The sequence below is a fragment of the Poeciliopsis prolifica genome, unplaced genomic scaffold (assembly GCF_027474105.1).
Source record: "Poeciliopsis prolifica strain line A6 unplaced genomic scaffold, Auburn_PproV2 SCAFFOLD064, whole genome shotgun sequence".
Classification (NCBI taxonomy): Eukaryota; Metazoa; Chordata; class Actinopteri; order Cyprinodontiformes; family Poeciliidae; genus Poeciliopsis; species Poeciliopsis prolifica.
In genome coordinates, this window is record NW_026562439.1 from 68,686 (window position 1) to 94,578 (window position 25,893).

General features: G+C 37.3%; 1 protein-coding gene and 1 long non-coding RNA gene across 6 annotated transcripts in view; one reads left to right on the forward strand and one right to left on the reverse strand.

The window, feature by feature from the left end:
• Window positions 1-25,893, forward strand: part of LOC129351086 (uncharacterized) — a 59,609-nt gene that overhangs the window by 12,278 nt on the left and 21,438 nt on the right. The window lies entirely within an intron of this gene.
• LOC129351085 (endophilin-A1-like) overlaps window positions 16,228-25,893 on the reverse strand; it is a 34,486-nt gene continuing 24,820 nt past the window's right edge. Inside the window, exons 3-11 of one of the 4 annotated variants that reach the window (XM_055019873.1) lie at window positions 25,695-25,767; window positions 24,642-24,785; window positions 24,419-24,552; window positions 24,181-24,339; window positions 23,410-23,513; window positions 23,205-23,320; window positions 21,717-21,731; window positions 21,548-21,559; window positions 16,228-19,165 (exon numbers count right to left, since the gene is read on the reverse strand). In XM_055019873.1, the coding sequence (XP_054875848.1) occupies window positions 18,969-19,165; window positions 21,548-21,559; window positions 21,717-21,731; window positions 23,205-23,320; window positions 23,410-23,513; window positions 24,181-24,339; window positions 24,419-24,552; window positions 24,642-24,785; window positions 25,695-25,767 (954 nt within the window). In that variant the 3' untranslated portion in view covers window positions 16,228-18,968. Of the gene's footprint in view, window positions 19,166-19,219; window positions 21,203-21,547; window positions 21,560-21,716; window positions 21,732-23,204; window positions 23,321-23,409; window positions 23,514-24,180; window positions 24,340-24,418; window positions 24,553-24,641; window positions 24,786-25,694; window positions 25,768-25,893 lie in introns of those variants that run through there. The other 3 variants (XM_055019874.1, XM_055019876.1, XM_055019875.1) reach the window with 3 other exon arrangements.

The window sequence follows — 25,893 nt, forward strand, 5'->3', positions numbered from 1 at the left end:
AATAGCTGTACGTTATGACGTGCACTTTGCCGGATATTTCACCATATTTGCTAAAATGTAAAAGGAAGTTATTTTTGTCTGAAAACAAGAACAGAAGGAAATGGTTATGCAAGCTAATTTTTTGGAAAGTTGTGATTTCCTTGTCTCAGTGAAGGTCAGAGTTTATGAATCAGCAATAACAAAGAGATTCATGGACAAAATCACCGCTGACCTGAAAGAACACAAAGTCCTGATTCATATTTATAAAAAAGAAAGCCCAAAACATCTCAATATTCCCCCAGACTTTGGGGAAAAAGAGACAAAAGAAAAACATTTTTCAAAATGTGCACCCTGATACATTGTATGTAAAATGAGTATAGTTATTAACAAAAATAGAGAACATTTGACTCTCTAAGAATGTGGCAGCGTAGCGGTCTGCTTTGCAGCTCTTAATAGTTTAATCCAGAAATTCTGTCCTCTAACAGAAAATCCTGAAAACAAATATCCAAACATCAGTTTGTGAGCTTGAAGGAGAACTGAAATCAAATTATTTATATTGGACAAACATCATCTGTTGAAACACTTTCACTAGATGTGCCAAGGTTGAAATTCCCTAAAACCTTTTGTCAGTAAATACCAAAGTGGGATGATTTTAAGGGTGGAGTTACTGTTCTGGGTTTATGATGTGCAATTTGTCCTAGAAATTAAAACATTTCTGCCACAGAGGGAAGGGCTTCTAACTTGTAAAGTCAAATAATTTTTAAGGCAGTCTTCAGATTCAATATGGCCGCTCCTTTTATCAACAATACTATTCTGCAGTTCTACACATGCGAATCATCTAAAATCAATGTTACATATAGAGCCCACAACTATTAACTAGCTTATAGAAAGTAAAGTATAAAATGATGTCATGTAAATAATGTCGCCATGTTAATTGCAATTCATTGAACCATGTTGCCCCCATATTCTTCAATTCACTGTTAAAATGCTGAAAGGTTTTAATCACTGATGGCACGATGTACATCATATTCTGTAGGGGTATAGTCAAAGTCTGAGTTTAAATTGGATTGAGATACTGGAATGTTACTTTAAGAGGCCATTCATGTTCAAAACTTCTTTAGTCTGACCAAGTTTAAACATTGATCAGAATTAAATCCATTTGTATTCAATCAAGTCTTTGTCAATTACTTAAATTTGTTTGAAATGAGAAAAAGGGTAGGATTATCAATCAATCAGTCAATCAATTATTTGTATAGAACATTTATGTCATGCCTTGGTTTATGTCATGGGTTTAACATGCCATAGAAATGTACACATTTTTTAATAAAATCTTAGCCTGTATATTTTATAAAGCGCTTTTTACAGAAAAGTCAAAACAAAAATCAACAGAAATTTATACGATGAATCTTTCTTAACCTCAACATTCCTAATCTCAATAGTAAAAACACCAACATGCTGCTGTGAAGGACTAAAACTAACATCGTTTACTGAAAAAAAAAGAAAAAAAAACTATTTAAAAAGTGTATTATCTCCACAAGAAACCAATGACCATCCAGCCAGCTGTAGGGAAAGGAAAAGCAGGCTAAACGTAGGGAATGGACGTGAAGCAGAAAGACCTCAAACAAGATAATTGCCTTTCTCTTAATTTACTTTTTATTTTTAGGTTTCATCTGTTGATTTTATCTTAAAATCGTCAAAGTGCTCTTATCATTATCACTGTTGGACTGTTTGGTTTGCTATTTATGAGTCATTCGGTCTGACTCACCCTGATAGCGACTGTATCTCTCTTCTCCACTGTAGCACAGCTCGCAGTTGAAGTCATGCATCGTTGCAGATGTCAGAGCATCTGTGTCAGTTGGCGCTCTGTTAGGATCTATGTCAACACCTCATAGATGTCTCAGCCTGCACAGAAACCAGGCGGCCACAATTGAGCTTTTTTACCCATGCCTGCACCTGAAAAGAAACCTCACTTGCACAATAGGCTTGCATGTTAGGCTGGTTGTAGAAGTCTAGCACCATCCTTATTTTGTTCTACTTCATTACCGTGGATTCATTTCTGTCTTCTGGTGTCTGCTGTCTGACTATGAGGCAGAGAGAGGAGTTAAAGAGGGAGGCAGAAGAGCTTGTGTTGTTTCTAAACTCAACACTTGTGGCTTTGAAAAAAGTGTTTCCCATGAAGCTTGAGCTGTCTTGTCTCTTTGAGAGGTGATACAGCTCATTCTGTGTGGGCGCACAATGGCACGCAACTCATTTGGCAAAGCTATGCAATTTGAATAAAAAGGCTTTAATTTCTTCTGATCTCTGGAAAAAAAGTAGTATTTATGAACAAAGTTCAGTATTTCGCAAATGGGAAGAAGTTAGCAAATTATTTTTCTGATCAATGTTGAATTTTCATGTCTGCTTGGTATTGAACAGCTGCTACCAATTAGCTAAGGCTAGCAAAAACTTGCTATCCGTGTGACAAGAAAGTTTAACACTTTCTTGAATCAACAGCTTCATTAGGAATTTAAAACAGAATTATTGTAAGAATAGTCTCTTTTGATCAACAAAGTAGTTTATTAACTATGACATCACTACCAGCAGTTAGCTTAGGTTAGCATAAAGATTAAAAACTCGCTGTGCTTGTGGGAAGAAGGATTAGCACCAAGGACTTAATATATTCAAATATTTAATAGTTTGATTTGGAGATTAAACTGGAATTACTGTGAGAAAAAGTCTCCTTTTTTGATTAAGGAAACAGTTGAATTATTACTCCACTACCAGCAGTTAGCTTTGTTTAACAAAAAGACCAAAAAAATTGCTACCTATGTCTTGGCATCAATGCTACCAACATTTAGCTTTGCTTAGCACATACATTGAATTTATACTGTTGGTTCTCTTTGTATTTGAAGATGAAACATTCCCAGTTCAGTGTCAGAAATACACGAATGCTCCCTGAATGCCGAAGACCAGCTGGAAAATCAGAGCATCAATTAATTATCCGGTATGGTGGCTAATTGTGGGAAAAGTTGCTGGTAAAATAAATATATATATTAACAGTTCTGACATCAAATTTTGGAAGAAAAGTTACTCTTATGATTCCAACTTCTTAAAGTTTCACTGACGTAAGTTACAATTCTCGTGTTTTTTAGCAAGTGTGAAATTCCCACCAACAGTTAGCTTAGCTTAGCATAAAAATTAAAATTTTGATCCACCCCTTTGTGAAGAAAATCTGCCTTTTAGGGCTTAACACCTTTAAAATTCCCAAATAGATTCAGTACATTTAGTTTCTGTCTTTACCACACAGTGTTTAGCCGATTTCCTCTAATCGCTCGTTTGCTGTGTATCATGTAGACACTTTTTACAAGCTGCCCATCTAATTTGCTCCACAAAGGCTCAGTGTACATACATGTGGGTGTAAATGTACACAAGGATTCAGTGAAAGATTAGCATGATGGTTAGAAAGTGCAGCCTCATCAATCTAATGCTACAACTCAGTCCCACTATTGATCTTTGCAAACACCTGAAATTGTTTGAATAGTTTTAAGTGTTTCATGTAAATGAACACTTTTAGCCACAACATCAACACATGAATATCTTTGTTTAAACTTTATTCTTGCTTATTTTTCATGATGTTGGTTATTGCGTAGCTTAAATAAATTCTTTAAATTTTGGCTCTAGAAATTTGAAGTTTGAATTTTGTTGCACATTTTGGAAAATAGAAAAGTCAAAGCAGTGGGTCAAACATTTTATAATATTGGAATAATGCAGACAAAATATATATTTTTAAAACTTCTATGATGCATTTTGGAGCACTAAAATTTTATTTGATTCTGTTTGATAGTGCTTATCTCACTTTACGAAAGGGAAAACATTACTTGTAAGTTATTTAGTCATCAGATTGCTACACCAGCAAGCAGCGATAGCATCTGGAGAACGTTGGCAACAGATTTAGATCTTTTAAAACTCTTAAAAATAGTTTAATAAGGCATTTTTTCATATGTTTTATGCTGTTTTTAGGCACAGTGAAGAACAAAATACTGTTCTTAGTTTTGCCTGTTGGACTTTTTTGTTGCTGCTGGGGTTGAACACCTGCTCTTTGGATAAAAATGTCTACTATAATAGCATCACGACATGAAGTTACAGAGTTTTTGTTGTGTCTTCATGATTAATAATGGATCTTTCCCCAATTGTCCTAACTCTAAAAGACACTTCCCAAAAACAAAAATCCTGCTTTTTGTTTAGATTTTCCATACTGGAGGAATTAATCTTGCTATTTCTAATTTTTAGGTTTTACTGTTTAGATGAACATTCTCTGTTCATCTAAACACCAAAAAGAAGCAATCGAATTGCTAACCTGTGCTTGAAGGGTTATGTTAGTACACCATGTAAGGTTTAACCTGATTTATCAGCTGACATCTCATGCCAGTCATATCTGAGCGACGCACCCTGCCACCTACATTAATGGGCAAGCCATTGTTCTCGTCTCATATCTTGACTTTGCGTGTTCAGTGGAGCAAAGCGAGGCCTTTGTGTGCCGCTGCTGACAAGCTTTCACCGCCACCTAAATCCTCTGATTCCTAAGCAGGAAGACGCAGGCATTCATCAGGCTTCCAGTGATATCCTTGAGCACAGCGCTGTGCTTTCTCAGCTGTCAAACACCTGACAAGTCCTTTAAGCACTCGTGAAGAAAAGGCCTTGGCTCTGAGGATTGGCTTTATATCATGTTTTCTACTTGAAGAGATGAATGTTTTTTCAGTATTTAGTGTTTGGAAACAGCAAGTAGATCAGTTGAAAAGAAAAAGGACCACAAGCACCAAATCAAATCCTGCTATGCCAGTTCGTACAAGACAAAACAACTTTTAGACATTTTGTTGGGCTACTTAAACAGTTTGAGTGTGTAATGTATGTAGCAATTACTGCAACTCCTTTTTGTTTTTAAATGTATTTAATGAAGAACGCACACTTCTAACACCCACAGTTGAGTCCTGATACCAACGTTACCAATGACCCAATGCTTCCTCTACGTGTAATTAATAGTGTTGCCCTTCCATGCAAAACAAAAGCTGCCACACTTTCAGAATAAAGTTTTTTTAAAATATATGTTAAAAAAATGCAAAGAATATCACATTTCATATGCGCTTGCCTGTCTGGTTACGAAGCTGGCTACTATGCGCTGCGCTGTTCTCAAACGAGAAAACAGCGCAGTAGAAGTAGAGGGAGAGAAAAGGAGAAAGAAATGAAGATTAAGAAGAATGCATCTTTAGTACAACCCTCCAAAAATGACCCTAATGTTAATATCTGTTGCATTTGAATGACATCAACAACTTAGTGAACATAGTTTGACCCTTATGCATAATGTTTCACATATGACTTTTTGTACTTCCATTTGGGATTTTACTGCTTCCAAAAACAACTCCAGTGCTTTAAAAAACCTGTCCAGCTGTTTTTTGGCACTAAATTATTTTTTGGGTGTCTCAATAATGCCTTGTTTAAAAAACCTCCAGAATGTAACGTCACAAATCAGCAAGTTTTACGGCTGTTTGCACTGTACAATGGCTGCTGGAAAAAAAACAAGCGTTTTGTTGTCGACTTACTATACAGAAATAACTTGCTGTAATTTTGTTGTTTGTGCATGAGGCTCCACTTCTGCTTTTCAAAGAGGTACAGTTGTTTAATGCACATCTTTTTGCAGCCATTTTTACAAATGAGTGTAAAAATGGTTGCTGGCCAACCAGACAGGTTGGCCAGCAACAACCTATTTGTGTTTAAAGTGACAGTCGGCGCCAAACCAGCTTGTTTTGAAAGGAGCTCATAACAGGCAGAAGTGAGCAGACTAAAACCTCATTACCTAAGAATGATATAGTTCAAAACATGAAATGAACATCTTTCCATGGCCCATAGACCTTAAGCTGTTCAAGGAAACAGAATGCGTCATCTTTTAAAAAATCCTAGAAGAAACCCTGGTGACCAGTGCAAAAAAATCTAGACAGATTTATGTGTCATTGTGTCACCAGATCAAAAGGTTCTGTGGAGACAAATGGAAACACATTACAACTAAAAAAGAATCGGAATCAACTTGATTTGCCAAGTTTGTGCACAAAACAGCAAATTTGAATTCACTTCCAGTTTATTCTCACTGAGGATATTTAAAACATCAATATATAAGAAAGGAAAAGTGTAGTTTTTGGTAAATGTGCATATATACACTGCTTTTAAAGAGCAAGCCAAGTTTGAATCGGTGCAAATAAACATGGTATCAATCTGGGTTGAGAGTTCACAAAGGAAACAGCCTGGAGGAAGAAACAGTCTCTCTGGTGGCGGCTTTTTGCAAATAGAGCGCTGCAGCGCCAAGCTGACGGTAAACTTGGGGTCAGCAACCTTTGCAACCCAAAGATCCATTTTTCCCTTCAGTCCAGCTAAAACAAATTTGTTTACAGACACAAAAGTGAAATGACTCGTTGAAACAAAACATCTTGTATTTATAAATCATACAAAAGGAAGTTGTTTTTTTTAGATCTTTAAATAAAAGAACTACAACTTTATTGTTTTTAGCCTTTGTATATTTCCTTTAATGGCACATTTACAATTACATAGAAAATTAATATTAAAAAATAAATTGACAAAAATATTTTCTTCATAAAAAAAGAATATTCCTCACACTATTGGTGTCATTCTTTGTGCCAGTAATATGCACATTAATTACATTTAGGAGAAAAACCTTTAATACTAGCCTTTTTTGATTAACTTTACATTTTCTAATGTTAGCCAAAGCTATTAAATCACGTGTGGCTGGTTGGAGACATCTGGTTTAGGCAGTTTGTATCCAGGAGGTGTAGGATGTGCAAATTGGATGAAAGTCATCTGAGAACAGAACCCTGAGGAACCCCTTATGTTATCTTTGCTCCTTGTGATTAAGAATTAGCAGATTAAATGTAAACAAACTGTGTTGCAGCTTTGAAGACAGACAAGCAGGGAGTCACTGCTGTGTGTCAATATTAAAATGAAAAGCTTTGGACGATGTTGTCAAGTTAAACAGGATACGCAGAGTTGTGATCTTAGTGTTGGTGTTTACAGATGGCTGTTCATAAATTTTATTCAATTTAATTGCTTGTACTTAGTTTCTGGTGGCGTAGCACTGAAACTTTTCCCTTATCCTGGTGATCTCACACAATGTACCAATTGCAACCTGACAGATTTACCTTTGATAGCTTCAGATAAAACGTTTGTTATTGTTAGCTATTTTTAGCTTGGGTTTCACTGTCTGAATATTTGTTGACCAGAAGCAAACGGCACAGATCTTGACTGCGAGGTATGGACCCTCGAAACGGACACGGTGCAGAACAGTCCACTTTTAGGAGAGTGGGTAACGGAGAGTCAAGTTTATCTGTGTTGCCCATTTCAGTAACAATGCAGATCAAAGTGCTTTACATCATAAAAACAAAGTAACAAACATTACATTTTGTGAAATGCCATCATCAAAATCATCACTTTATTAGTAAAGTGACGATTCGCTCTAAGCAAATGGGTTTTTAGACTTCATCGAAAGGAATTCAGTGTTTCACCAGTTTTGGAGATTTCCAGAAGTTTGCTCCAGATTATATCGGTTGGTTCTGGTTCTGGGGATGCAGAGTGGACCAGTCCAGAGAGACGGGGCATTTGGATCCGGAGCGTAGCTGGCGTGGCGCCGTGCAGAGGGAGGCCGCTCTTCTGACTTAGCCGTGCATGCTTACCGGCCAAGTGAGACAGAAAGAGAAATCTTGCTTGGTATGCTGTTTCTTTGCAGTGCCACCTGTGTGTCTGTTGCTGTGGGATTTGTACCTCCTCAATCACTGACACTCATGGATTATCTGTACTTAAGGCAAAAAGTCAATGCAAGCCACATCTTGTGTGCCAGCAATCAGGTGCTCAAACAAAAACACATCTTCTGCTTTGTGGAAAAGAAATTCCTCTAAAGATCTGCTACCAGTATAATTGCTGCAATTATCTGGCAAACATTGTTTTCTCTGCAAAACCTCTCACACTTGTAAATTTATTACATTCATGTCATTGCCACCCTGTAGCAGATTGTCTGGTAAACTGGAGCCACTTGTGACATAATTAAGGATTTGTGCTGCTGGCGTTTGGCAGACAGGATGATGAGTGGCCTTTGTGGTTTTGTGAGGAGGTGTTCTGAGTTTGCCTTTGGCACTGGCAGCCAACTGCAGGTTAAAGGTGGGTCAACTTTTAAAGGAAACATAAGGAGTGAGTGAACAAGACAAAGACAAGAACAATAATCTCTCTCATAATTCCCTCTATGGTTTCTCTGCCTTTGTAATCAGTGCAGGTGGAATTTTGCGCCACTGATACTTTCCTTTTCTTTGTTGAACCTCGCAGGTTTATTCTGCTTTCATGGCATTGTTGGATTTTAATGGCCTATTTATTACTATTATTGTTCCTTAATGTGGAAATATAAAGAAAATAAAAGCTCCAAACACTTATTTAAACATTAAATCAAACAGTTTCATTATCACCTTAATTAATTGACCAAAAGTACATTTTCAGGACTTTTTTGTCTGTTTTTTTATACACCTGAAAATGCAAAAGTTGATCAGAAAAATGTTAATTATTCGACCAAAACATCCCATTTAAAGCGATTCTTTAAGCGATTTTCACCCTGATTGATTCAAAGTTTAACAAAATAATAATTTAAAAATGGAAAAACAATTAACAGAATCAAAACACATTGAAAAGACTTTCATTTGACGTTTTGAATGTTGCAAAAAAAAAAAAAAAAAAAACCAGCACATATGACATGACTCAATTTTTCTACACATTTCAGGTCATGCTCATGTTTAATGGGCCATTCATATTTTTGCCTCCCTGCGTGTGGGAGAGTCTTGGCTGCTCACAGGCTCCAGCAGCGTCCCTCCCTCCCTCTGTCATGCGTGGAGAGGCTTCAGCAGCCATTGTGCTGTTTGAAACGGGATGGGTGTGCCCGTCTCTGGGATTAAAGCAGGAGAATGAACCCAGAAACAGACAGGTTCCACTGCATCTGCCCACTGAAACGCCTTCGCATCGGGCCGGGGAAGACGCAGCATCTGCAGCGTTATGAATAAAACGATCTTAAACTCTTTGATTCGAGCTTGAAAAGACCGAGCAGATGAAATACTTTTTTTTTCATTTATTCTGATTTTCCCTCCTGGCTTTATTGATTTGTTTGAGTATCAGCTTTTTGTTTGGGACACCATTTGAATGGATGGATGGATTTGCACACCAAATGTTGTCCCATTGCACTGTTTTGCATGCTGTGCGGCTTGGCCTCAGCCTGGCACCATTTGTCATCAAAGCCTTTCTCACTGGTTCTCGCTCACATTTAAAGAAGCCTTTCATCAGCCAGACATCTATGAATAATAGACAGATGATTTATCTGTTTAAATTGTAACTGGTCTGGTGATGTCGACCAATAACTTCCATTTTTATGTATTTTTTTAATTTATCAGATCACTAATAAGGTTATTTTGTCAACGTCAAACCAAATCTGTCAGCCAGAACATTTACCTCTTGAAGTTTTTCATACTTAGTAACGATAAAACCACAGATTTTATTGGCAATTTATGTAACAGACCAAAATTATGTGGCACATAATTTTAAAGTGGGAGAAATTTGAGTGATTTAACATATAGAAACAAATGGTGTTGATTTTTCAGTCATTTTTTACCAGATTATTCATTTATTTATAAAGGTCACAGTTTCAAAGTAAGTTATCAAGCTAAATATTTAGTTTGTATACATTTTGCAAACTAAATATTTAGTTAGGAAGATGAATATTTAGATTGTGAACTAAATATTTAGTGTCAAACTAAATGCTTAATTAGGAAACTAAATAGTTAGCACACTTCACAAAATCAACATTCACTTCTTATAGTTAAAAACTTAGCCAACTAAACATTTAGCTTCCAAGTAAATATTTATTAGTAAGCTAAATATTTAGCTTCCAAAATAAATATTTGGTTAGCAGGCTAAATATTTAGTTTCAAGTTGTTTATTTAGTTTGCAAGTTTTGCATACTATTTACTTTGAAACTAAATATTTCTTTTGGCAAGCTAAACATTTTAGTTTAGCTACATACTAAATATTTTTGTTTCAAGCTAAATATTGGATTCGACCAGCTTGATATTTAGTTAAATAACTAAATATTTCAAATGAGATATTTAGCAAGTGAAATCATTCAATATGCAAATTCACCTTTAAATAAACATAAGTCTACTTCCTCTTGTTACCAAAATAAAGCTTGTGCCCTCTGAACTTCTTTACTTTTGAATCGCTTCCTCTCGTCTCTTTATCGTTTCTTTTCCTCTTCCTGCAGAAAAAGCTGCTTTAAAGCCAAAACAGATGTTTACCAACAGATCTACAGCAACAGTGAAGGATTCAGTCCCATCAGCTGGAGTTTATATTGACGTTCTCAATACTCAGCTTTTATTTTGGTAGTCCAGTGATGGCAAGTGAATTTGTATAGTAACTAAAAATTATTCTCTGAACTAGTTAAATATTTGACTTACAAAATAAATAGCTTGGAGCTAAATTGTCAGCTTGCTCATTATTTATGGAGCGAAATATTCAGCTTGCTAACTGAATATTTAAAACAGATGTTATCAATCATGTGGTTCTTAGTGCTGCAGGTTTAGCTTAATGTTTTCACGTCTTTCATTGTCACATTGGTTTTGATTCAAATACTGTAACATTTGTTTTGTAAATACATAAATATCACCTCCAGGTTTATTGTGGAAACATGGTTGGTGGTTTTATTGGGTAACAAAGAGCAACGAATCGAGCCGCAAGAGAAACAATGAAGTATATAGAACCACAGTAACCAGGCTGGTCCTGATCATAAAAATAGGTTTATAGGCTGGTGAGGAGGCTGTTTACTTAGTGTATTGTTCATAACGTGTCTTTCTTCAGGGCCTTGTCCCTGTAGAACAAGGGCATCAAATACATTTTTGTATTGGTTCTTATCAAAATCATAAATGTTTTAGAGGGCTTGTTGTGCCACATTTTATTATGAACAAATTGTTAAAATATTGGTAAATATTCAATAAGTGCTTTTTAAAATTAGACCATTTTGAACACCTTTCTCAAATATTTTGCGTTTTTTTTTGGGGGGGGGGTTGCAATTAAAAACAGCTTTTGATGCTAACATTCTTTAATTTTTAACATTTAAAATTTTTAACAGCCTGTTTGGAACCCAGAGACCCTCATGGTTCCACTAATAACCCGATTTGGAACCTCATCATCGCTGACAATGCACGCTTCTTTCTTCCCGTCTCCGCTGCGGCCTCGGCCTCAGAGCTGCCTGACCCGTCTTACCGCTTGTTTGTCATCTCCAATCACTTGCTCTTTGAGCGCCTCTGACAGACAGGGGTATTAGTTGCCTCGCTCTGGTGTTGAGAGCCCGGCTTCCCTGCTGAATAGAGAAACTATGTATGAACACCACACAAAAACATGTAGCGGCACACAATGGCACGCTCCCACAACCAGCTGCTCCTCAGTCGGTGTCACTGTGAAGGATCTGCAGTTCTGCCGGTATGTTTTATTTCTGCAGAAACTTTTGTTTCTCAGCATGTAGCTTTGCTTTTAAAGATTAGTTCAAACGTGTATTGTTTGAACTAATTGCAAATGTGTGCAAAACTTTGTCAATGTACAGCTAACGTTGAAAAAACAAATGTGCAATTGTGGTGTTTCCATTAAATACAAAATGCAATTAAAATCCGATGTGAACAAGTTTTGTCTTGCAATAAGTCATTAAAAGACACACAGTGCCATCATCCTCCAACTACTTCCTGTCATTGTCTTCTTTGTGGTTTGCATCAGTGGACACATCCAGCTGTTGATGATGTGACTCGTGTGATGCAACAAAATTGTTTCCATTGCAGTTTTGTGAAATTACTCAATTTCACTGGGACCAAAACTTTTTAGTTTTATCAACATTGGTGTGTTTCCATTACGCAGATTTATTCTCAGTGTCAAATTGTGCAATTTTATGGTTAATGTGAACAAATACAGATTTGCAGTACAATTAGATAACTATGGAAGCTTTTTCACACTTTAATGCCTCAAACAAAAACAAAACAACAAGATGAAGTATAAAATTGATTTCATTAAATTGTTTATTATGGGAACAGGCTTTCTAAAACAATCCAACCCTGTGTTGAAAAGTAATTGTCCTATTTGAGTTTTCTTGATCTGCCTGCTCACAGTGAGCCAGGTTCTGGTTCTGCTGGAGGTTTTTTCCTGTTGAAGGAGAGTTTTTCCTCCCCCCTGTCACTACATGCATGCTCAGTATGAGGAATTGATGTCTGATGATTGTCTGCTGTCGCGATGTCCTGCAGTGAATGCTGCAAGTCAATGACTCAGTGCAATCTGAATAAATAACTGGGTTTAATCCACAGTGTGATAACTAGGATTAATTGGATTGTATGGGTCATCAAATTGAAACTTTTTTCAATTCAGTGATGACACTTGTGAATTGACGTTATGTAAATTGACTGAATGCATGGAAAGTGGAATACAAAGACATTGAGGTGTGCCTCTGAAAGAGGGAAAGGTTGGTCTGATCGTTTTGTGTCTGTGGAGCCACAATTAACACACAAAAGAAATGTAGGTTAAATGAGGCAGTCTGCGGACACACCGAGACGAAGGATTCAAAGTGAGAGATAGAAACACTAAAACGAGCTAAACGTCGTCAAAGAGGGAAATAGTATTTTGGTATTATTCTGCCAAAATAACTAATTCAAAAGCAAATCTATGCTTTATTTTCGTTTTTGCGTCTTTTAACACTTTCTCTAGCATGTGTCGCAACCCTTCCCATTAATAAGGTGGGTTTTAACAAATAAGTACCATGTGTTTTGTCTAAAGTGGAAGAAGTATTATTCAAAGTTCACATTTTTATATTTCCATTTGCTCCTAAAAACAGCGCAAGCACTGATAAAATTCTGGAAATAATTGAATGTCTTTTTGTTTCAAAAACCTCCGTTATCTAGCAACTCAAATGAAGCTCTGCGACGTTTGGTCAGCTGGTTTTTACCGCTGTACTCACCGTACAATGGTTGCTGGAAAAGACAAGTATTTTGTAATTGACTTACAACCAGAAACCACATGATGCATTGTTGTTGGTGGGTTTTAGTCTTGATCTAAAGAACTCAGTGTTTCGGCGGTTTTGCAGTTTTCTGGAAGTTTGTTACAGATCTGTGCAATGCAACTAAAAATAAACACATGAATACGTTTCTCCAGATCTTGTTGGGACATTAGTCCTCTAATCCTGGAGATGTGCCTTATGTGATAGGAGACCAACTTTGTAGCTGCCTTTATGTGACTCTGAAGGTTCAAGTCAGAGTCCATCAGTGCATTCAGATTTCAGGCCTGATCTCTAGTTTATGCCTTTGCTGATGCCTTGTTGTTCTTTAAGTTCAAAGATTATAACGTCAGTATAACTTTTTTAAAAGTTTGATGTGAAGCAAAAAGTTTCACATCCTTTATTTTGCATATTTTTTATGCATTCTGCAGAAGTTGTTCATGGTCCTGCAAAGCAGAGCCAGTCTGAAGGCTCTTCATTATGTGGGTGAAACCAGAGTTTGATCCTTTCTGTCTGAGCAGCCTTGGTGACGGTGTGCAGCATGCCTGCTGCGACTGGTGTGGGTGTTCTGCGGTCTGCTGCGGTCTGGGGGTTTACCAGCACAGAGATGCAGCGTGCCATTCATGCATTAAGAGCTGCTGCTGATTTAAGTGTCAGAAGTGATGGAGTGGCTGCCTGCCCTGCCAGTTTCAGCTTGCCACGGCTGGCCAGCTGAGCTGCGGATCGGGCACGCAGCATTGCTTCCCCTTCCTTCACATGCAAACTGAACGTATCACTGAAGACAACGTATCCAGACGGGCCAGTCTGACTGGATTTAAAAAAAGAAACACCTTCAGAAGCTGCACTAAAAACATAGAGCATGTGGCTCTTAGTGCAGTAAGTCTGGAGTGGCACATCCAGCAGGCCACCCACCAGGAAGGAGTATTTGAGGAATGCTTTTTACTGGATTGCTTTTCTCATGTCTCTCTCTCGCTCTTTGCCGTCATCCTCCAAAGACTTGCAGAGTTTGGTGCTTTAAATCTTATATTAGATGCAGGAGTGTGTGTGTGCAGCCAGGTTGGTGTGCTTTGTTTGCTTGGAGGCAGATTTTCCCCATGAGCTTTGACCACCAGGGTTGTGGCGCTGAGTCAGACGCTGCTGCTTTGACCTTCTTGTTGACAGACAGTTCAGAAAAAAAAAATCACTTTGCTCTGTTGTTTTCCCGAGATCATTTCTCTACTGTTTCCATCAAATAAGAAATTGCATTAAAATCAGCTGTGAATAAGTTTGTTGACACAATAAAGTAAACAATGACACTTTTTATCAAAAAAAATTTTTTTTTCAAAATTGGCCAGTTTTTATTAAGCAAATTTATTTGAGTAACGTCAGTTTTATGGTTCATGGAAGTGTGTAAATCCATGTGGTGGCATTTTGAAGGTGAAAATCTAAACAGTTTGTGTCCAGGATGTGTGGGATCTGCAGAGATGTTAGTTGTTCTTTTCTGGACCCTCAAGTTGTACAAGTCCTGGGTGAGTGTTCGTTTCAGCCAACCCACCCAGAGATGAACGAACACAGTACCGACTGAATAATGTCTGTGTTGAAGATGACCAGCAGATCATTTGATAGGTTGTACTTCTGAAGAAAGTTAAGTTCCTGCTGCACCTACTCTTACATGTAAAATAATATTCAGTAACCAAAATGAAGCATACCAAACTACATAAGTCAAACTTCAGTCCTTCAGCAAAGGAAAGCAGAGTCGTCTGATCTCAGAAAATAAAATTCTCTCACCAGACCAGATGCTTTTTGATTGGGTTTAATATTTTGGCAAGCAGTCGATAGCGATTCCGGCAGATCCAGGCGCTGGCAAGACTTTGTAAACGAGACTGAACAGGAGACGCCCTTTATCCACAGTATCCACCTGTACACATAGTGCAGTGTCGGTACTGTATTTTCAGTTTGCATAAATGTTTGGAGACCCATCTCTCACACACACCAGGGCAAACAAACTGTAGGCTGAGTCCATGTTTGCTGTGATCAGCTTGTGTGACAGTGTGAATGACATGCTCTAATGCTGATCTAAAGACCTGCAGTAATTTCTCCTGATGCGTTCTGCGGCTTGCAGCGCTGCGTGGAGGTGTGTGTTTGCTGACGTGGGGCTGAACAAGGGAGTTGCCTGCAAGTGGTGAGTGATAAAGGGTGGAGAACTGAAGGCCTTTACTGATGTGAACTGTCATATCTGCTTTCTGATCAGATATTTGGAAATCTTGAGGTCTTTCCAACCGTGTGAATTAACGCCGAAGTGCTTTGCCTAATTTTTTAAATTCTTGATTTGATTTATTTATTTCAAACACGTTTTTAAAAAGAAGATGTAATAGTTTAGTTCCCAGGTTTTATGTGATAGTTTCACAGGTTTGAATCCTTGCCTGATGACCTTTCATTACCTACTTTCAAATGAAGGCCAGTAAAATCTTTAAAACAACTACACCTAAAAGTAACTTTCCAAAAAATTACTCTAGCTAGTTTAACTACTTGCTACCCAACTCTGGATGAATGTTGAATCACATGGCAAATATCCATCATTAGTTATCATTAGTTATCCAAAAAAAAAACGACACAAAACAAAACTTTCCAGTAATTTAACATTATGTAATTAGTGATCTGTAATAAATTGACCATTGATTATTTCCAGCTCATTTCTTATTTTAATGACATTTTTTTAAATTGTTGTTTATCAATAGATTAACCAATATCTAATGGGTAAATCACCACTAACTAAACAAGGAGGTATTACATGTTTTCCATTCACAAACTACTAACTTATAGCAGAATCAAGTAACTTCATTTTAGTTGTTATAAAAATGCTGAATACATCAAAAATAACTTTGTAGTTGACTGCTTGAAAATGGCCTCTGTCTCTTTAAGAAGCTCCTGCTCTCTTCAACACTCCACCTTCAGCACATCATGACAATACTCCACCATGATGGCGTTTACACGTTCTTAGAAGCATTAGGAGCTCTGCCAATGCGCAGTGTTTGCTAATAGCTGACTTCTTATGCAAAATTTTTATTTTTTGTGATTTTATAAAGTCTTAACTCCTTTCAAAGATTCCCTTTTTGGGTGCCATCTTTGCATTTTCTCCAGATAAAAATAGACCACAGTCCACATATGACTGGAGAGACTTTAGGGAATAACCATTTCTTGGTATTTATTTGAATAAATTACATTGACTCATCACATTTCTTATCTTTACATCAAGCGTACAGTCATAGAATCCAGTGCAAGAACAGAACAAAAACACAAACAAAACACGAAAATATTTCAAAGACAATCATGTGCAGCACAGAAAACTCCACCCGCCTCACTCCCAACTTGTAACATCACTTCTGCGTTATATACTATATATATATACACATCTATACTGTTTGTGAATACTTTTGACACAGTTACAAAAATAAAATACGTTACTGAAGATGCGTAACTATACACACAAGGTGAAAACAAAACAGAAAAAGCTGTACAGTCCTCATTGAGGGCAAAGATACACAGAAATCTTTAAAAAAAGTGAAAGAAGGAAGGAAGAATTTAGCTTAAAAAATGAATAAATACACAACCTCTTCAAACTGCAGCACGATTTGTCACCAGCCAACAAAAAATTGTGCTTCCCTTTGACATAAAAGTAACACTTTTTATATATAGTTGAATTTGCATCATTTACTGTAGTGCTGCTGAATGTAGTAAACCGATCCCTCCATTATTGTTTTTAAGCTAAACACTGTCAGAAACGGTTCTCACTAGCAGCAAAGGTTCTCTTTACTTCTTTCTGTGCAGAACATGAGCCAGATACACACATTTCCCCCTAAAATTACATGCATCAACATTAATACGCTGAAAACATCTGCAGAAAGTTTAATGCATCGTCAACGTAGAAGAGTAGAAAGCCTTAGAGATGATGTGTGCTCTGCTGCGTCAAGCTGATGAAAACAAAGTACCGTGACTTTTTGATTGTTAGAAAACAATCTGGTGCACGGTAGATAAATTTAACAAATGTTGAGCTCTGTTGAGATATGGGAAAATAAAACTTTTACTATTATTACCTCAATAAATATAAATTAACTCTCAGTCTACTCCTTTATTTGCACATTATCTTGTGCTCCTGAAAATATTCACAATTATTCTCCTCTCTGTGTTTTCTACAAGTAAACTGGAGGGTAATTATTGTACTAGTAGGCAAAGAGATGCCTGCCTCTGCAGGAGAAACTATTGCTCCAAAGAGCAGTTAAATAATGATAGTTTAGAGGTTTTAGAGTGAGGTGTTGCTATTAGTATTGAGCGGTCAGTATTTTAACTTCAGATTAGAGAGATAAGCGTTGCAGAGAGGATTTCTGCCATCTTAAAAACACCCAGATTCAGAAATTGAATTGATGCAAACTTTGTTTTATAAATCTTAAAGCTGATGTCATTTCCACATTAAACAGTTGTTTAAACCACCTGTTATGTATAATCTAAAGTTTCATCTTATCATTTCCAACCAAACTGTTTGGTGTGAAAGAAGAAAGGAATTAATGAATCACTTGCAGCAAATACTAAACTGCAAAAGGAAAACAGGTAATCATACTTAGAAAAATGGAGTAAATTTGTTTAGAGCAATCAAGGGAAGTTTATCCAAGTAAATATATTAAGTTTACTAAATTCTCATGTGAAACAAAACTAAGTAAAGTAAGATAAAGTAATATTAGCTCAATTTTATTTAAATTGATGTTCTGTTCTCTTTTTTTATGCTAATGGTGGAGCTTGACTCGGTGTGTTCTTGTGGACCCTTAAAGGTGTAGGGTTAGGGTTAGGGTTAGAGATAACCCTACTAACATCATAAAACCGTTTAACCGCACATTAACAGTTCAACTTTGGTCTGACCATTCAGAATTGTCCCTACTTCAGAATAAGATCAGGAATATAAACATCTAACTACTTGACTAATTCTCCAAACTGTCAAGTAAGATACTGACTGCCAATAACAACTCTACAAAACCCCACAATAAAAATCCAACTTTCACTTTAAGACTTTTAAGGTATTCAGTCACAATACATGAACTATCTTTTCTACTGGGACATATATTTAAGGATTTAATGCTTCAACCATATATTTTGTTGATTACTGAAAAAATGAGAAACCATAAAAGATGTTTATATGTTATGACTTCCTTTAAGAGGTAAAAACCTTCCCCATTCACTATGTTGCATCAAACATGCAGCCGTCTGTCCTTCCACAATGCTTTGCTGCGTGAAAAATAAAGAGCAAATTGACAAACATGCCTGTGATTTTGGCTAAAACTGATCTGAGTCAAATCATTCTTTGCATGAATATCTTAAGAAAATGATTGAAAATGTCAGAGTGGCCATTATTAAAAGGAGGAAAATTTAACACAAAACCTACCACATGACTTTTGTTTAAATGATTTGAGCTTCATGCTGAACAAACAGACAGCATGTTGACTCGTTTGTCATGCCTGCTGAACATGAGAGAAAAGCTTCTACCTTCTAAAATACGAAGACTGAGAAAAAGCATGAATCAGTAAAGCTGTTCTAATAAACTAATAATGGACTGACAGCTGACTACAACAGAGACGAAATGCAAAAATGACTATAGAAGCTTGAAAGTACCTTAAGTGAGACAGAGAAGACGTTACGTCAATGCAGGGTTTTTTCCCCCCCACAACGTTTTCAGTAAAAGTTTCCACACTTACTTAGTGCATCCCTGCACTTTGGTCAACCTTCTTCACATCTATTTATTTTGTGTCATTGCTTTTTGACGCTTTAACGGAAAAAGTGGAGTTTGTGTTAGTAAGAATGTTTGGGAAAAGGTTAGTGGAAACACTGGAACTGGAGGCCGGGATTCATTGTAGTCTTGGTTAGTCTTGACGTCTTACTGGGGTAGCGGCACCAAGATATCCACGTAGTTGATGGGGAAAAAGCCCGAGTTGCCTTGCAGCATTCCCTCGTACCAATTCTCGTCGATCTTATTGGTCAGGGTGATGATGTCGCCCTCCTTGAAACCTAGCTCACCTTCGTTCTCAGGGTCGAAGTCGTACAAAGCGCGGCAGCAGGGCTGGTCCAACGGGGCTGGGAGGGGAAAACGAAGGATCAGAAAAAGCTTGAAGAGGTTTAAAAGCTCCATATGAGAATCACATTAAAGACTCACCTGGAGACCTGGCTGTAAGAAAGAAAAAGAGGAAGAAACACAGCAACTGTAATACTTCTGTCATGAGAAATTATGATCAGATTCACAGATTTTGAATCAGAACCTCAACATTTTTGGAAATGCACTTTTAGAGTTTCAATGAGAAGATGCTCCCACTTACTTTGTCTCTAGAGTGAATTAGTGAATGACTTTACTAAATTATGGGAGAGGATTAGCAACTAAAGGAGACTTTAACAGAGTTGGTCAACATCTTGACTGAAAAAGCAAAGGAAAGCTTTGAAAGACCCTCAGAAACCCAGGAAATCTGGAAACCTTCAATGTGTTTTTAAAATCAAATTAGGGCAGCTTAAAAGTCTTTCAACCAACCAAGATGACTCTGCTGGGTTGATACAGTGTCCTGTATTCTTAAACCTTTCCATATTTTGAAACACAAGCTGTTTTAGTCAGAGTTGATGTCAAACTAACACTTGGTGCTGCATGATGTTGAATTGGAAGAAAAATTAATAATTTTTACAAATTTTGCAGCCCAAAAAAGTGAAAAGTGTGGAATCTGTTTTTTTATTTAACTCCTTTTACTCTGATTTCAATGTCATTGAAAAAGGAATATCACAAGGTTCTTAGTCCTTTGCTATTTTCTGTCTTCATTAATAACCTTCCATATGTCCATTCTGACTGTCAAATTCATTTATTTGCAGATGATCCTGTAATTTACTCCTCCAGTTTAGACATCTAATGAATCCAAAATTTATTAAAAGCTGATTTCATTCTGGTCCTCAAAGGGTCTTTTTTACAAATAAGGTTTTTCTGAATGAGAATAAATCACATTCCATGTTTTTTTGCACTCACCCAGGTTCTATTCTAACAAACATTAGAGAACAACCAGCATCCTGAAGAAGGAACACGCAGATGGATCAGGACGAAAGTCCTGGAGGAGTTTAAAGGGGCAGTATTATGTGATTTCCAGGTACATGGTGCCACTTTATAGCACAATTGAGTGACCATGTAACCTTCAGTTATAAAACTATATACCAAATATGACTTAAAAGAAATTTGACTTTGTAATTTAACGCCTTGAAATTTGGCCTTTGTCTCTTTAAGAAATTCCTGCTCTTTCTGAAACATCCCTCCTCTTTTAACTCTTTAGCAACTTTTCTACTGGCGTTGCACTGAGAAGCATAAAGTGAGCTCAGCATATTGCGTAGTTTCAACCAGGTGTTTGCTAATTGCTGCTGGCTAGTCTGAAGGAGTGGGGGAGGGAATGTGTGACTGCAGCTCTGAGGAGGAGCTGCGGCTTTAAGGCGGAGCTAGGTTCACTGAGGTGTTTTGAATGCTTGCCATGGAGACTAAGGGATCTCCAGGTTTGTTTTTGATGACAGAATAACGATGTGAAGCGCAGAGAAGTCGACTTTACATAATACTGCCCCTTTAAAGCAGGGTAGGTTTAAAAAATATGTCCTAAACTTTCAGCAAACCTATGAAGTCAAGCCACACTTTTCAGATTTTTATAACTCTGCATCCTTGTAATCGCGCTTCAGTACTTAGATCTATTCTGTGTTTGTCTATCACATAAAATGTTATTGAAAATTTTCTGGTTATATTATGACTAGATATGGAAAAGTTCAAGAACTTGTTGAAGCACCGTTTCATGCCACTGAGTCATTTCTTGGCTCTGAAGGGGGAAAACTTTCTGGCTGCATGCAAATAAACCCGGGAGTTACATCATTTTATTTTACCCAGAGGGAATAAGCACATTTCCTAAAGATTTCAGTTACAGATAAACAATAAAACAAAGATTGGTGGGAAAAGAAGGTTTAGAAAGAAACAGCACTGCACTGCAAAAAGTTAACAAAACAAAACAAAAAAAAAAACTATCCTCCAAAGACACAAAGAAGGAAAAAATGAAGATCGAGAAACTTTCCATCCCTTCCCAAGTCACTCTTTCTCACCTGGAGATCTTGCTGCAAAGAAGAAAGGAGAAAATATTTTTAAGCAATCAAACTTTTAGCTCAAGGAAATGATGAACAGACGGAAAAAGACGAAGAGATGATACGTCTAACGTGACAAGAACGTGGGGCGAAACTGAGGCCGGACAGCAAACTGACGGAGAAGTGGGAAAATAAAGAAAAGGGATGAAATCAGAAAACTGCAGTCATGGAAACAGAAACACCAAATGCTCGTCTGCTGGTGAAAACGTTCTGGTCTTTATCAATCAGGATTCCTTTTGCAGGATGAGCAGACAGCACCTGATTTTCTGTTGTTGGTTCAAAACATTTAAGAGCAACACTGTCTTAGAAAACTCTCACCTGGAGACCTGGCTGCAACGGGGAACAGAGGAGAAACGGCACGAGGGAGTAAAGGAGGTCAGGGAATGAAAGAGGCAGACGCACTGATGAGTTTTCAGTGTAAATGGAGGAAATATTGAGAATGAAGTGATTAGAACAGAGATGTGGGAACAAGTTTGACCTGGCTCACCTGGAGACCTGGCACCTGCAGGGAAAACAGAAATCATAAAGGAAAAGGGAAAATGAGGAGTTGTTTGATAAGTGCTGCAAAAATAATGATAGAAAAGGTCCTAATTTAATTTTCTAACATATGTAATTAGTTTTATATAGAATGGAGACTGTTTTACATCTATCTGTTGGATTTATTTTTCTATACATTAATATATTAATTGTAATTTTTTTTTAGTTTTCAAAAATAAACTTGAATATTTCCAGGAATGAAAACTCTAGAATGTTGGAGAAACATCACAATATCGCTACTGCACACATAAAAGCAGATGCTTCAAATTTGTGACAGAAAACAGAAGTGCTCCAGACCACTAGGGGGAGCCAATCACCAAATCGTATGGAACCAGACAATCAGTAAAGATGGGGTGACATTAACAGGATTTCTAGTCTGTAAAAGACTTTTGTCTTTTTCAGTGTTATACAACAACAGCATAGTTCAGTAGGTAATGACTCCAGACTCCCCCTAGTGGACTGGAGGATTTCCAACTTTGGGTTTTATGGAGCAAATGTTCATAATTGCTGTTTCTTTTAATATTTCCATAATTTTGCATTTTACTTCTATTTTCTGTGTTTGCAGTTTTTTGTTTCCATTTGCTGATAGCAGCAGTTTTTTTTTTGTTGAATTAGGTTTTTGTGTGTGTGTGTGTGTCTGTGTGTGTGCGTGCGCGCGCGTGCGTGCGTGTGTGTGTTTTGGAGTTTGCATCATTCATGTGTTTGAAGGAACTCGCACCCTTTACTCCAGGTTTGCATATTAGTTATATTTTTATACAGTATGTAAATATATTTTTGACTATATGTTATAACTGGAATGTTACTATATTGTTTGTAAAACTAGTAAGTATAAATTAAAAGTCAATATCTTACAATTATACAAAAGACAGAACCAGATATTATTTTATTTTCAGAAACACTACAAAAACACAAAATCTTACAGAAATATTTTTTGTCTAGTTTCTACTGCAAATATCGTAGTACATTTGAGATAAAACAAACTTACTTAACTTTTCAGCAAGCCATAGCAGCTTGTTTTAATTTATTGATACAGATGAAAAAGTTCTGGTTTTATTGGCAGATTATTTCACTTATGGGAGAAATATGTTGTTATAAGTGAAGTAATCTGCCAGCGGAACAAGAACTTTTTTCATCAATACTAAGGAAATATTTACTTAAAACAACCTGCTATATTTTGCAGTAATGGTACTTATAATGTATCTCTTTCTTATTTCAAGTGCAATAAGATATATGCAGTAGAAACTGAACAAAAATTATTTGGTAAGATTTTGTGGTTTTGCATCGTTACTGTTTTGACTTGAAAATTAATAATACAAATATTTTAAAAAGACGTTTGAAAGACAGGCAGATAATTGACAATGAAGAAATAAAAGTCCAGAAATGTTCCTAGACGATAAAATGCTGAATGAGCATGTTGTGGCGGCTGGCGGAGCCTCACCTGGAGAGCGAGCGCCGTGGATCCCGCCATTGTGGTTCTCACTGATGCTGAAGTCCAGAGACGTACGAGGCTTCGGTACGAACTCTTTCCTGGGTTTGGTGGACGTATCTCTTATCCTGGCAGAAAACAAGACGTTTGGTTTCATCAGGATACGGCTCAAAAGTGTAACGGCCGTCGTTCTTTGGTGACCGGCGCTGGTACTGACTGTCCGTCGATCTTGCTGGAGAGCTGTGCGAGGATCTCAGCGGACCGGGTGTGGTACTGCAGCTGAGCGTGGACCAGCGCCGCCAGCTGGCTCACCTGTTCCACCTGATGGAGAAACCCGCATAGATGCTCAGTAAATTTCAATTTAAAGATTTTTGTTTGTTTCTAAGAATTGGAATCATGTTATATTAAATTAGGTGGATTCAGCACATAAATGTTACTAATGTAGCTGCAAAGAAACTGGATTGTTTGATGCTTGTTACCATAGTTACAAACTGATGCAAAAAGTTAAACTTTTCTTTATTTTTCTTCACAAATTCTTTTCAGTTCAAATTTCTTAATTTATCCAAAAAAATAGCAATAAATCAAATAAGCAATAAATCAAGTGATCGTAATGATCTGGTGTTTTGGCCTCAACTATCCTTTTTTTTGGAGGACTTAATTTTATTTCTGACATTTTGTTTTATTTTGTATATTTAAAATGTCTCTTGGTTCTAGCATGAAAAGTTCATTAGAATTTAAAGTTTATGGATCTTTAAGAATGTGTTCTTGCACTATCATTATATTACTTGAAACAGCAATATAATCATTTATGGCAACAATCGTGACCGACGATGTAAAAAAGCAATTATCATGTTTGACTTCAGATTTGGCCAATTAAACTCAACCCAGATTCCAGCTGGTGAGGGTCTCAACAGACCCAGGGGGCCCAATCAGTTTCTGCCCAGGGCCCCGAACCATTTTGGACCGTCTGTGGTTGTGTGAGACTTACGTCACTCTCCAGCAGGTTGAACATGCTCTGCTCTGCGACTTCCTTGGAGTCATCGAACTTCTCCAGCGCCGCTTTCAGCTCGTCCTCCGTCACTTTGGCCTGCCGCTTCTTCTTATAGTCAAAGTCCAGACGGCGACCTTCCAGCTTCTTCAGGTGATGCTGCCAACGTCAAACTGACAGTGAGCAGACAGACTCCAGCCCAACTCGAGCTGCTGCTGCTGTGAATAGAACACTCAACCTGGATCTCTTTGAGGTCTTTGTCGTGAAGGTTCTGCATCGGGTCGATGAAGTTCTGCTTCACCTCCATGTCCAGAGCGTCTTTGACCTCACCCAGCTCACGCATGGCCTCTCCGACTTCGATCAGAACCAGACCTGCAGCAACACATGTCAAGTTTAAAAACCAACTTTCTTGTTCAGAGGAGCGGTTCTGTGTCTTTTAGCTTTGCGGCCCACAGCCTCACCAAAGTTGGAGTCCTCTCCGAGCTCCCGGCCGAACCGTTGCATGGACTCTCCTAGGATGGTCTCGGTCTGCGTGTAGCCCGGCCCCTTCTCCTGCCCCCGCATACGGGACATGGAGCTCATCATGCTCATCTTGGCTCTAGTCGCTGGACGACGACAACAAAACACAGAGAAACAGGAAATCTAAATACTGTTTGACCAACTGTTACAGCGCTGAGGTTTATTAAACTTATGAAATGTTTGTGATCAATCGGCAACTAAAAAATAGACAAACAGGACTTGATTAGCATGTTTACTTCTCTGCCATTTTTGCTGTTTGTAATTTAAAACAAGAATATTTTCACATAATGCATACGAATCGCCTTGTCGCAATAATATTACTTAAAAATAATATTAATGTTTATCGCAACAACTTCAGGGGCAATTTATTTCCCAGCAAAATTTGTTATTTTTACATTAATTATGAAATTGGCTTTCATTGATATATTTTCTAATTTTAAGCTAAAATGCCACATAATTTAATAAAAACAGAATAATTTTATATTAAAATATAATGATGGTGGGATTCAACTCAACTTTTTATCCTCACTAAAATGATAAAAAATGCAAGTTTATTTCTGCTTTATATTTAATATTTTTAAAGGCATTTTAACTGAGGCCGTTTGTAAAACTCATGTTTTGTAAAAGTTTAGATTTAATTATAAAGCATGATTTATTAAACAAATGACTGAAAAGAATAAAATATGGTTTTACAATTTTTTACAAATTCCTAAAAACTAACAATTTACTGTAACTATAATAAATTATTGATAATGTATAAAAATTAAACCAATTAAATGTTCTAGTACACAAACACTTTGTGCTACTGACAAAAAAATGTATATCTTGTAAAAATAAACTTTTTCACAGTTAACAAAGCGAGGCGTGAAGCTTTGGACTGGATGAGAGGGAAGCCTCCGTTTTAACTGAAATGTAAGGATTATCATCAAAGATTCAGAAAATGTTACACATTTTACACACATTATTGAACAGTAAAGTGCAGTGTGTCGTGTCACCTGGGTTCGGCTGCAGATACTCGGTGGTTTTTGTCATGATGTCCATTACGGCTCGAGCCGTGGTGTCCACCCTCTGCAAACCAAACACAGAAAACAGGAGGCATGCAGAGCGGGTCAGAACGGGTCAGAACGGGTCAGAGCGGGTCAGAACGGGTCAGAACGGGTCAGAACGGGTCAGAACGGGTCAGAACGGGTCAGA